The sequence below is a fragment of the Idiotropiscis lumnitzeri genome, chromosome 11, assembly GCF_059441095.1.
Source record: "Idiotropiscis lumnitzeri isolate Australia: NSW breed Sydney's pygmy pipehorse chromosome 11, RoL_Ilum_1.0, whole genome shotgun sequence".
Classification (NCBI taxonomy): Eukaryota; Metazoa; Chordata; class Actinopteri; order Syngnathiformes; family Syngnathidae; genus Idiotropiscis; species Idiotropiscis lumnitzeri.
In genome coordinates, this window is record NC_142401.1 from 8,457,351 (window position 1) to 8,470,081 (window position 12,731).

The window sequence follows — 12,731 nt, forward strand, 5'->3', positions numbered from 1 at the left end:
CAAAATGATTTGTTCATCCACTCGGGGCTCAAATGTGCACCACCATTATGTCCGTTGAGCTAAAAGCACCAAGCCGCTAGCTCAGCAGCCAGCACCCTCTTTCAAGATTCCGATGAGGGAGGCTTTGCTTCCGTACAATCGCGCAGCTCAAGCTAGCCTCCATTACAACTTCATGACTAGTGCCTGAATAAAAAAAATAGTCACAGATATGTTAGTTGCTTACAGTGATGCTAAGCTAATGCTTTTTTATTTTATGACCTTTGATGGAACAGTCCCCACTGCTAACATGGCCGCTCCAGCGATGCATATTTTCGCCTGCTCTAGTCTACTGTAGGTTTGTTCATCTATGATGAGAGCAACGTGACCAGAAAAAGCGTGACCAGTCCCTGAGGGACGTTGGTCCGTCGAATCGAGATCCCATGAGTGCCCGATGAAGAGTGTGGTGGGTTCTTAGTGTTTCCTCTTTCATCGGCAGAGACCAAAACATGCAGTCCTGAAGCATTCCAGTGTCCCGGCTCTCACATGTGCATCCCTCAGCGCTGGAAGTGCGACGGAGACCAAGACTGTCCCGACGGAGCGGACGAGAGCGTCAAAGCTGGCTGTGGTGAGTACAGAGTAGACGGAGCTTGGATACAATTTAAAAAAAAAAAAAATGGCATTCTCTGACCTAGCATGTTTGTTTGTGTGCCAGTCTTTAACAACACATGCAGCAACAATGAGTTCATGTGCCAAAACCGGCAGTGTATTCCTAAGCACTTTGTGTGCGACCACGATAACGACTGCAGCGACGGCTCGGATGAGTCGCAAGAGTGCGGTAAGCGGACCCGTTTCTACAAACCGAGTGGGGGATTTTCACAGCTGAATTCTCCTTTCCCCACATGCTACAGAATACCCAACCTGCGGACCCAATGAGTTCCGCTGTACCAATGGACGCTGCCTCATTCAGAGTTCATGGGAGTGCGATGGCGACTTTGACTGCCATGACCACTCAGACGAAGCCCCTAAGAATCCACGCTGCATGGGCCCAGGTTCTAGTCACTGTATTAACATCTTTTTTATTTTTTTTTAGTCTAATGAAATTTAACAACGATAATGACAACAATGCTGAGTTGAGAGTGTAAAATGTATTCAGAATCCCTTCAATTATTTGATGTCGACTTCCATCACATCTCCTTAAGCATCTAATTAGATTGCGTTGTGTCTTCCCTCTTCTGCTCACACTCCTCATGGGGCGTACGGATATGATTTCATTATTTCACAAGCTTTGGTTATGTCATCATTTTCTTTCTGCTCCTTGGCATCGTTCCTCACCATCCACATTAGGGCTGGATTTCGATTCAAATTTCCAATTTGTATTCGATTCGATACACAAGGGGCCCGATTTTATTCGATTTTCGAGTCCCGATTAAATTTTCGATTTTCAAATGCTGCAATTATTACAAATTTTTTGATGTAATCAAAAATAAAAATATTAATATTTACATGATGAATTGAAGCCAATGCAGTCAAATTAATCATGCACATTTTATTTCACATGACCTGATTGAAACGGATCTGCCTTCATGATTGTTGGCGCTGACTTCACTGCTTCCGGCATTTTGTTTTCATACTTAACTTTCGCGTAGTGACAAGAACTCAAGTGACGTGTGAAGTTATGTAAATTCATGGGGAAACAGACATTAAAGTATCGATATATGGTTTTATGTATCAATATCGGGCTATGAAAAGGAAAATCGATTTAAAATCGATATATCGATTTTTTTTTTTTTCTTCTTCTTCTTTTTAAAACAACCTAATTCACATGGAACGTCCATGGGTTTAACACTACGCTTACTGTGTTGTAGAACTGCATACCGCATGAGTGATGGTGCATGTAAGAACACTTTCTTCATTCTGCCCTCGTTTTGTATGCAACAGAGAAAAAATGCAACGACACAGCGTACGCCTGCAACAATGGGAAGTGTATCAACGAGACGTTACTCTGCGACCATAAGGACGACTGCGGCGACGGCTCCGATGAGCTCAACTGCTTTATTAACGAGTGCCTCAACACCAAATTGAGTGGCTGCTCTCAGCTTTGTGAAGACCTGAAGATAGGCTTCAAGGTAAGTGAATGCCATAAGAGCGTTTCAAAGCACACTTCGCAATGTCTACCGCCGCTTCATCTGCTGTTTGCGCGGGCACCTCGCAGTGTAGATGCCACCCGGGATTCCGTCTGAAAGATGACGGCAAGACGTGCGTGGACGTGGATGAGTGTACAAGCACCTACCCCTGCACACAGCGTTGCATCAACACGCATGGAAGCTTCCACTGCTTGTGCGTTGAGGGGTTCCAACTTAGCCCGGAAAACCCCACCGTGTGCAAATCAACATCTGGTAAGCGACAGCCATCAGTCCATCCGTTTTCTTGAAGCCAATTTCGACTCATTCAAGATCATTTAGTCTCAGGGTCATATAGACACATTCACTTTCACAACATGACAATTTAGAATGAGAAAAAAATTCCAGTGTTAGTGAATAGTTTCTCTTCTTTCCACAGATGAGGAACCCTTCCTGATCTTTGCCAACCGCTACTACCTCCGCAAACTCAACTTGGATGGCACCAACTACACTCTCCTCAAACAGGTGTGTTGCGCAGCTCCCGTGACAGTGTCAGTTTCAATGCGCTTCCGCTGGGTTCTCACTGTCCACGCATTGACAGGGATTGAACAACGCTGTGGCTTTGGACTTTGACTATCGCCAGCAGATGATTTATTGGACCGATGTGACCACGCAGGGCAGCATGATCCGACGAATGCACATCAATGGCAGTGATGTTCAGGTCCATGTGGTTGTATTTTAACTTTTTTTTTTTTTTGTCAAGATGTACAGCAAAAAACCTCAGATTGGTACTGTATATGAATTATTTTTTGATTGACAGGTGCTCCATCGCACATCACTCAGCAACCCAGACGGGCTTGCAGTGGACTGGGTAGGAGGAAACCTGTACTGGTGCGATAAAGGACGGGACACTATTGAAGTGTCAAAGCTGAATGGGGCCTACCGGACAGTTCTGGTCAACAATGGCTTGAGAGAACCAAGAGCTGTTGCTGTGGATGTGCGATATGGGTACGAGCATTTATTAAAAAGAAACCAAAATGTTTTGGTTTCGGTGCAGGCAGCATGGGTTCACCTTTGTCTTTTTTGACAGGTACTTGTACTGGTCAGACTGGGGTGACACCCCTCATATTGGGAGGATTGGGATGGACGGCACTAACAGGACCGTCATTGTGGAGGATAAGATCACCTGGCCCAATGGTCTTACTCTGGACTTTGTGAACGATCGCATCTACTGGGCCGACGCCCGAGAGGACTACATCGCCTTCGCCAGCTTGGACGGAACCAACAGACACACGGGTAAAGCACACGAAGACATATTTGCTAGCCGTTTTGCTGGATCTTCCCACCAATGTGCGTGTCTCCTTCCACATCAAGTTCTGACCCAGGATATCCCCCACATCTTTGCCATGACTCTGTTTGAGGAGTACATCTACTGGACAGACTGGGAGACCAAGTCCATCAACAGAGCTCATAAGACTCTGGGAATCAACAAGACCTTGCTGATTAGCACCTTACACAGACCAATGGACGTCCATATTTACCACCCATACCGCCAGCCGGAAGGTACGACCGGGTCATCTCTCAGCTGCTGTGGTGTCACTATTTTCAGTGGGATGTCTAATTTCCTTTCACCTTGTTCTGCAGTGGCAGAACACCCTTGCCAGACGGACAACGGTGGCTGCAGTAACCTGTGTCTACTCTCACCGGGCGGGGGGTACAAATGCGCCTGCCCCACCAACTTTTATCTGGCAGCAGATGGCAAACAGTGCTTGTCTAATTGCACTGCCAGTCAGGTGAGCTACTTTAAAATGATGACGTCGTCGGAGGCTTGCATTATTTTTTTTAATTATTTTTTTAACTAATTAATCGCAAAATAAATATGTAATTAATTGCGATTAATCGCAATTTTTAAACTAATTTTCTGTGAAGCTTTTAACAGGTATTTACTTGAATAACATCTTGGAATTAATGTAAAATCACCAAGTATGTATAAATGAAGTCATCTTTACAGGTATTTTTATTAGAAACATTTCTCAAAACTGCCCACAAGCCCCACACCCCAGCAGTGTTGGTTTGCAAGGCCCGGTGGTAACTTAACCTGAGATGATGTGCTAAAGATGTACAGCTAATACGGTGTATTGTTTGAATTTGGCTTTGCAAATTAATTTTTGAAGTTATTAAAACTGTGTTACCGGAGTTCAAATATTTAATCGCGTGAATTTAAAAAAAAAAATTAATCTGGAGTTAACGCATTAATTTTGGCAGCCTTATTTTGAAACTTTCCAAGGGAATGAAAGCATAGATTGGTAATTTTGGGTTGTTCATTGGAATGATATGAAAATTCACAAAATTACTTTCCTCACTCTTGTCAGCTGTGATTGGCTCCAGCTCACAGGTGACCCTAATAATCACATCTTCAATTTAATTTCTACCACTAGCGCTCCCATGGAACGTTTCGACAAATGTACTGCGTGTGTTTCTTGGCCTCTGCGGCTGCAGTAGACAACTCATGTCTAATCATGAGCGATCCCCTTCTCTGATTCTGCAGTTTGTTTGCAAAAATGACAAGTGTATTCCATTTTGGTGGAAGTGCGACACTGAAGATGACTGTGGGGACCGCTCAGATGAGCCCGCCGATTGCCGTAAGTGACGAATGCTTCCTCGCCGCGGTTGCTTTCATACATTACGGTTCGAGCTAATAATATCCTTTGACCTTGCCGCTGTAGCTGAGTTTAAGTGCAGGCCAGGCCAGTTCCAATGCGGGACAGGAATTTGTACAAATCCCGCCTACATCTGTGATGGAGACAATGACTGCCAAGACAATTCAGATGAAGCCAATTGTGGTATGTTTATTCACTCACAAAGAAGTTAGATTTATTTTTGTTTTTGGTCTTTCAAATTTCTACCAGTAGTAATCCTTTGTGCTCTTGTCCTTCAGATATCCATGTGTGCCTGCCCAGTCAGTTCAAATGCACCCACCCCAGTCGCTGCATCCCCGGCATCTTCCGTTGTAACGGACAGGACAACTGCGGAGAGGGAGAGGATGAGAAAGATTGTCGTAAGTTGTTTTTTTTTTTACCAGCACGGTACTCACTCTAATTGTGAATCTGCTGTATTTATACAGTAGGCCTCATATTGAGAATATTGTAGTGATGAAACCATGTCTTTCCTCTCTGTATGCAAGCAACGCTAATGCTCCTTCTGTCCTCTGTACAGCGGAGGTGACGTGCGCCCCCAACCAGTTCCAGTGTGCCGTTACCAAGCGCTGTATTCCACGAGTGTGGGTGTGTGACCGGGACAATGACTGCGTGGATGGTTCCGATGAGCCTGCTAACTGCAGTAAGACTTCTTTGCCAAACCTAGTACACTCTACATCGGGCGTGGGCAAACTACGGCCCGGGAGCCATATGCGGCCCATTAGACGTTTTAATCCGGCCCGCCGAACTTGAAAAAAATGAAATGAATAAACCTTGTTCATGTTTTATTTTCTAAATACTGTGTTTTTTTCAAAGACATATATATTGTTGTAGAGCTTTTGTCCACTTTCATTTAAAATTAAATGGGTTTTTTTTTTTCTCCGATGAGGTGAGGTTACCAAAACACTCCATTCATCTCTTCTTGGCCCCTCTGTCAAATTTTAGAACCCATTGTGGCCCGCCAATCCAAAAGTTTGCCCACCCCTTGCTCTACACATCACATAGTACTTTTACTGTCGGGCCGCACTGCTCGGACGTTGCACATTAATATGCTAGCAAGCACACTGTTATTTCTTAATAAATATTTTTTTCACATATTTCTATTATTTTCCAGTTTTTATTTATAACCACAAACCGGTACAAATTAGGTAAATGTATCTGTTCTGCAACTGGTATGAATTAATTTAATTTACATTCATCTCAATGGGAAACCACACTTTGGTTTGTGAGCACAGAGTCATAAAACGATTAATTAAATTAATTAATCCAATAAAATGAATTGACCGAGGATCCGTTGTATGTGTTTTCGTCTGCATAAAGCTTGCTTGAACAGGTGCCGTGCGACATTATTTAATTCAGACATAAAATAGTGGTAAAAATATACAGTATTAAAATAGCTACTAATTTAAGAAATTAACTTAAAGTCACGTTGAGGACTCACACATAAAATGACCACCTTCGTGCGACTGTTGATTAATTTATGACGCATGATGTCTGAATTTTCCAAAACATGCCTTCTTCTTTTTTTATGATTTGATGAATTATTTTTTTGACTCACTCTATCATCCTCGCGGCAGCTCAAATGACGTGTGGTGTGGACGAGTTCCGCTGTAAGGACTCAGGCCGCTGCATCCCAGCACGCTGGAAGTGCGATGGCGAGGATGACTGTGGCGATGCTTCCGATGAACCCAAAGAGGAGTGCGGTAAGTCGGCCGTTTCAGAAAATGTTGATCGCTGGAAAATCTTGCATCCTTTTATGTCGCTTTGATGCTCAGATGAGCGGACGTGCGAGCCGTATCAGTTCCGCTGTAAGAACAACCGCTGCGTGCCCGGACGCTGGCAATGCGACTACGACAACGACTGCGGAGACAACTCTGATGAAGATAAGTGTGGTAGGTTCCCGCTCAGCGTGTTACTCGTTGAATAGAACACCTACACAATCTGAAACCTCTCTTGTGAGATAAAGTAACCGCATCTCTCAGCATTGGCTGTGCAGTTTTACGCGACTTTAAACTGCAACCACGACAATACGCCTATTTTGAACAAATCCATTTCATCACAGATTTTGAGATTCTGATCGAGACGGTGTTGCGAATGCAATATAAAAGAATGAAATTAATTTGGGATGCTCTGAGCTTGCTGGCTACTGCAATATTATTAATAGTGCTTTGTTTGTGGAAAGATAACTTTCTGTCAGCAGCTGTGGCAATAATCTTGATGACTTTTTAAAATCCATATTTTGCCGAATAAATTCACATCCCTTCTACCGTGTTGAACTGATTGTGTTAGATCAGGGGCGTCAAACTCATTTTTGTGGACGGGCCACATCGTAGTTGTGGTTTCCCTCAGAGGGCCGTTATGACTGTGAACCCATATAAATGTATGATCGCTTTACGTTATCCCTTGCACTCAACAAATTGATTGGAAAGCCAGTTTTGAAATCAGAAGCTAGTAAGTAATTGTTCAACAAATGTTCAATTTATTTTAAAAGGGGAGGATTGGTAACAAATAAATGGCAATATCTCATATCTCAATGTTGTTAAAAGTGAAGAAAATATGCTAGAAACCGGAAGTTGATGCAGATGATTTGGCCTTTGCGGGCTACATAAAATGAGGTTGCGGGCCAGATCTGGCCCCCGGGCCTTGAGTTTGACACCTGTGTGTTAGATGAAACCAATATAATATATACACAATATATTTAAAAAATAAATAAAAAAAATCTCAATTTATTGCTGTTTTCATGAGTCGAACCCCGAATGCGAGGAGTGGCATTCTGTTGTACTTGTCTCACAAATTCCCAACCTCTTTGGCATTCTGGAATACAAGATTAATTTGTTTTATAGCCACTTAAAAACTAGACACACTTTTGTACTTTTAATCTAGCTGTTCATGTGCGTGCTCAGCAGTGTGTCACATTTCTGTGTTTTGCCGTTTGATTCGCTCGACGACGAGATTCCATTTGAATCGGTCTTTTGCTCATCTGCACATCTCATACCATCTCATATCTATTTTGCTGTGAGCCAGAGGTAGGTGTTCATAGTTTCATTTTAAGACTCTCAGCTTCTTGGTCCTTGTGCTTTCTGCCCTCTTTCAATCCCCTACAACAGCCCCCCCCCCTCATCCCCCAAATCTTCGACCATGTACCATAGTATACAGTGTGCTGTCCCATCCCCACCTCTGCTCCCCATGAGTCATTCCTGAAACAAACTCTTCTTTTTTTAAATGATATCCGCCTGACGCTCGACAGACAGCAACCTTTATGATTTGTCGCAGCGCTTCTCCTTTTTTCTGCTCCTCCTCCATTTTCTTCCCATTTTTCATGTCTCTGTCCCTCCACCTCCTAAACTGCAAACTCTCTTCCCTCAGTTCCTCGGCAGTGTTCAGAGAGCGAATTTGCTTGCACAAATGGCCGCTGCATTGCCGGGCGCTGGAAGTGTGACGGTGACCACGATTGTGCTGATGGCTCCGATGAGGTCTCGCCCAGCAATTCACACACTTGAACACTTGGAAATTGGCGGCACTAATGGAAAGAATTGTTTTTGTTTTTGCACCAGAATGGCTGTGACGTGAAGTGTGACAGTGATCAGTTTCAGTGCAAGAACGGCCACTGCATCCCCATCCGCTGGCGCTGTGATGCTGACCCAGACTGTATGGACGGCAGCGATGAGGAAAAATGTGACATTGGTGGTGAGATACATGTGCTGTTTTTTTTATTTTATTATTTTTTTCACCAGCCATTCCGCAGATCTGAACCAAGGTGCTCAAATATGATCCGTTGCGCCACTAGTCACGCACACACGCACACACACACACACACACACAGACAGAGAGAGAGAGACAGAGAGAGAGAGAGACTTACTTAAAAACATTGATTAATTTAAAAGTAATAATTCTTCCTATTTCAGTGGGAAGACACTGCCCCCCAGATGAATTCCAGTGCAATAACACTTTGTGTAAACCACTGGGCTGGAAGTGTGATGGCGAGGATGACTGCGGAGACAATTCTGACGAGAAGCCAGAGGAATGTGGTAAGAAGAACACACACAAGGACATCTTCCCCGTGGATTGTTTGCAAACAGAAATTTCTCCTCCTTAGAGCTGTCTTTTCTCTCTCTCTCTCTCTCTCTCTCTCTCTCCAAGCTAAATTCCAGTGTCCGCCCACGAGGCAATTCCGTTGTCATAATGACCGTGTGTGTCTGCCAATATCAAAACGCTGCGACGGGATCAACAACTGTGGGGACAACAGCGATGAAATCAACTGTCGTGAGTTGCCATTTAATGTTGGACTGATTGCCTCTGCCAAAGTGGTTGTTTTTTTTTTCAATTCAAATGCAATTTGCTTTGTATATGCAGTGTTGTTTCAGATAGATAGGGTGTCAATTGTCATCATTTTAAATTTAATATGAAGAATCCATTTAACTGAAGAATGAACATCCATTTACTGTCTCTATTATCTCCTCACATCAGCATATGTTGGATCCCCGAACATTTGATTCTCGTCCTTTGTAGAAATTCTGAGAAACACTTCACCTCTTAAATTGCTGACGTACTAGTTTGTTCATATTTAAACCTGGGTGGACGTCTTCTTAAAAAAGTACATAATGACTCTGGATGAACTTCTCCCCCACCGTGTTATCCCAGAGCTTCCTCCATCCACACCAGTTTGCCAAAAAGATGAATTCCAGTGCGCAAATGGCCGCTGCATCAGCTCTGTCCTGCGGTGCAACTTCTTCAACGACTGTGAAGATTACGGCTCTGACGAAATCAATTGCAATAAGAAAGGTAGGCGGTGTTCGAGTGGCGATGCCGTGACGAGGGGGGCGTGGCGCTCCTCCTGCTTCTAACTGTGACAACGTTGTCTTGTAGACACGGTGTTGAACGACTGCCGAAACAACAGGACAGTGTGTGGCGACGGCGACGAAGCTCACTGTGTGGTCAACGCGACGAGCTCTTTTTGTTCCTGCAAACCGGGCTTCCAGACCTACGGGCGTAACCGATGTGAAGGTATGTTCTTTGTCAGCGTTGCTCGCGTTTGATGTTCCGTTAATAATTTGCTACACCTCTCTGTGTGACTCATTTGTTGGCAGATAAGAACGAGTGCAGGGAGTTTGGAGTGTGTTCTCACATTTGCAACAACACAAAGGGCTCGTACAAATGCAGCTGCCACAAGTACTTTACGAGAATCAATGACACTTGCAAGGCTGACAGTGAGTACTGTTTTTCTAAACATTTTTTAGCAATATATTCGGACATTGCCATCACACCTTGGGCTGAGTAGCGATTTAGATTTCCAAAATCGATTTGATTCAATTCACTTCTATTGCCGATTTAGTTCAGGATTTCTTTCAATGCCAATCCTTCCTTTCACCCGGAAGACATTCTCAGAAGAACCAATAATTGCAAAATAGTAGAAATTTCTCACTCTAGCGTGGTGTGTCTGTAAAATATAAATATTTACGTTAAGAATAGAACCCAATGCAGTTAGAATAATCAAAATTTGTGATCTGATCAAAGCAATAATAATTAAAATACATGATACACACAATAGTAGCAATAATTGAAATGGATGAATACATTTCAATGAACTGTAAACATTTTTATATCTTGTATAACCAAAACGAATTAACCAACATTAATAATGACACTTTGTCTTAGCAATTGGCATCCACCAAAGTACCTACGGCTAGCAGTACATTTAATGTATGTGCTAGCGGTGGTTAGCCACACGGGATTAGCATTAGCATCTTGCTAATCGCCAATTAGCATCCTCTTCTACACATTTGATCACAGTAAAAATATGATACAACATAATAAAGTAGTGTTCAACACTTTTAGAACTTCAATGGGTTTTAACCAATTTATTTTCTTGGACATAGTTACGCTAGCTTGTCTAAAACCTTTCCAGTGTTAGGCAAGTTACTTCTAAAATATTTGCATGTAAAAATAACAATTTATTTAAAAAGGATTTTGATACTTTGAAAGGAACATGCAAAATGTTCTCCCATACTGTAGCTGGTAAAGTTAACATGCAAAGAGAATATTTGACTATGTAAATGTTTCAACTCTATGGTGGGCGTTCACTACCTTTGATCAAAATTTGTATCAATAAGATTTTTTTTTTAATGTAACTATTGAATCTGATATTTTGTCCAATAAATAAATAATCCCAGACTGTAAACCATATATGAAATTATCAACATACTCAAATTCATCTATGCCCTCCCCAGCTCAGAGACAAGTGCTCTACATCGCTGATGACAATGAGATCCGCGGCCTGGACCCCTCCATGCCCAACTGGCGCTATGAGCAAATCTTCCAGGGCGACGCCAACGTGCGCATCGATGCCATGGATGTGCACATCAAGACAAATCGCATTTACTGGACTAACTGGCACACGGGCCGCATATCTTCGTATGAACTGCCTTCTTCTTCCTCGCCGTCACCTAACAACAACCGCAACCGACGGCAAACGGAATCACGGGTCACCAATGTGGAGGTGAACAACAAAACAGTTGACTAGTGCTCATTTTTTAATTATTTTTTTTTTTTGTGGTTGTAAATGCTGTCTGTGTTCAGATCCCAGATCTGAAGATGCCCCGTGGCATTGCTGTGGACTGGGTGGCCGGGAACCTGTATTGGACCGACTCTGGTAGAGACGTCATTGAGGTGGCTCAGCTTAGCGGCGGGCACCACCGCAAAACGCTCATCTCAGGCATGATTGATGAGCCTTATGCCATCGTGGTCGACCCTCCGAGAGGGTAAGCGCGGAAGGAAAAGCTTGCTTGTGTTCAAGTTATGCAATTGACATTGTCAAATGTCATTCTCTAGGAAAATGTACTGGGCAGACTGGGGGAACCATCCAAAAATCGAGACAGCTGCCATGGATGGCACCATGAGAGAGACGCTGGTGGAAGAAAACATTCAGTGGCCAACCGGTAAAACATGCAGTACACGTTTGCCGATTAAATGCATTTTTCGTAACTTTGCTCTGTTTTTACACAGGCCTTGCAGTGGACTACTTCAACCAGCGCCTGTACTGGGCCGATGCTAAACTATCGTTGATCGGCAGCGTGAGGCTGAATGGCAGCGACGCGGTTGTGGCGGTGAACAGCATTAAGAACAGTTGAGTGACACGTTTTACTTTTTACAAATGAGAGGTAAGGAAACCCTGAAAGGAAAAAAAAATACTCTAAGTGTGAGACGTTTAGTCAAAATATCACAAGCTTACAGGTATACTTATGTTGAAATGAATACCGTTGAGAATTTTAGCGCAATTACTCCGTCATCTGTAGTGCACTTAAATTCAAATGTGTCCGGAGGCCAGATTTGGCAAGCCAAATATTGTTTTTTGTGGCCCGACTAAAGAAAATGAAATGTACAAGGGTCATGAAATAATGAAGGTGAATTTTTCTGTATAAAGATAGAAGCGTACTTTTATTTATTTTTTTCACTTTTCCCATCTGTGCACAAGCTTCTGTATTTCTTCTCGTGAACGCTTTAGATCACACAGATGAAAAGTCTGAAGAGCACAATAGAAATTTGACACTCTTCGATAAGTTTCAACTGGTTGGCGGTAACCTTCAGCAACCCAAAAATTTGAGAACCGATCGCTGTTCAATCCTGGAGCATGCTTCATTGTTGGCCAGCTTTGATAATCGCCAAAACTCTCAAAGTTTATTTTTTTTAATCTGCAAAACAAATTCAATCCATGTGAGAAACAAGTAAAAAAAAAAAGTGTAAGCTTCTATCTGTATTAGAAGTCATTACATGGATATTTATTGAATGACCCTTGTATCTACATCATATTTCTTGCTAAAAGGATTCGTTATATTAACTTAGCACAAAATCTGTGCCGAAATATATACATAACCAATTTCCCTTTCAAAACGAACTTATTGTTAAAACAAAATATATCAGAAAAGTGAGCTGCAGAGCC

General features: G+C 42.8%; 1 protein-coding gene across 2 annotated transcripts in view; it reads left to right on the top strand.

Annotated features, from left to right (window-relative positions):
* Window positions 1–12,731, top strand: part of LOC148327219 (low-density lipoprotein receptor-related protein 1-like) — a 95,724-nt gene that overhangs the window by 76,420 nt on the left and 6,573 nt on the right. For both annotated transcript variants that reach the window (XM_088308534.1, XM_088308535.1), the window contains exons 52-79: window positions 476–604; window positions 692–814; window positions 888–1,028; window positions 1,918–2,105; window positions 2,192–2,375; window positions 2,539–2,624; window positions 2,701–2,820; window positions 2,920–3,107; window positions 3,190–3,395; window positions 3,474–3,662; window positions 3,744–3,892; window positions 4,648–4,741; window positions 4,826–4,942; window positions 5,038–5,157; window positions 5,316–5,438; window positions 6,373–6,498; window positions 6,571–6,687; window positions 8,162–8,268; window positions 8,350–8,482; window positions 8,701–8,823; window positions 8,936–9,058; window positions 9,437–9,577; window positions 9,662–9,799; window positions 9,883–10,002; window positions 11,023–11,291; window positions 11,372–11,553; window positions 11,624–11,730; window positions 11,798–11,917. In XM_088308534.1, coding sequence (XP_088164660.1) covers window positions 476–604; window positions 692–814; window positions 888–1,028; window positions 1,918–2,105; window positions 2,192–2,375; window positions 2,539–2,624; window positions 2,701–2,820; window positions 2,920–3,107; window positions 3,190–3,395; window positions 3,474–3,662; window positions 3,744–3,892; window positions 4,648–4,741; window positions 4,826–4,942; window positions 5,038–5,157; window positions 5,316–5,438; window positions 6,373–6,498; window positions 6,571–6,687; window positions 8,162–8,268; window positions 8,350–8,482; window positions 8,701–8,823; window positions 8,936–9,058; window positions 9,437–9,577; window positions 9,662–9,799; window positions 9,883–10,002; window positions 11,023–11,291; window positions 11,372–11,553; window positions 11,624–11,730; window positions 11,798–11,917 — 3,963 coding nt within the window. The remainder of the gene's footprint in view (window positions 1–475; window positions 605–691; window positions 815–887; window positions 1,029–1,917; window positions 2,106–2,191; window positions 2,376–2,538; window positions 2,625–2,700; window positions 2,821–2,919; window positions 3,108–3,189; window positions 3,396–3,473; window positions 3,663–3,743; window positions 3,893–4,647; window positions 4,742–4,825; window positions 4,943–5,037; window positions 5,158–5,315; window positions 5,439–6,372; window positions 6,499–6,570; window positions 6,688–8,161; window positions 8,269–8,349; window positions 8,483–8,700; window positions 8,824–8,935; window positions 9,059–9,436; window positions 9,578–9,661; window positions 9,800–9,882; window positions 10,003–11,022; window positions 11,292–11,371; window positions 11,554–11,623; window positions 11,731–11,797; window positions 11,918–12,731) is intronic.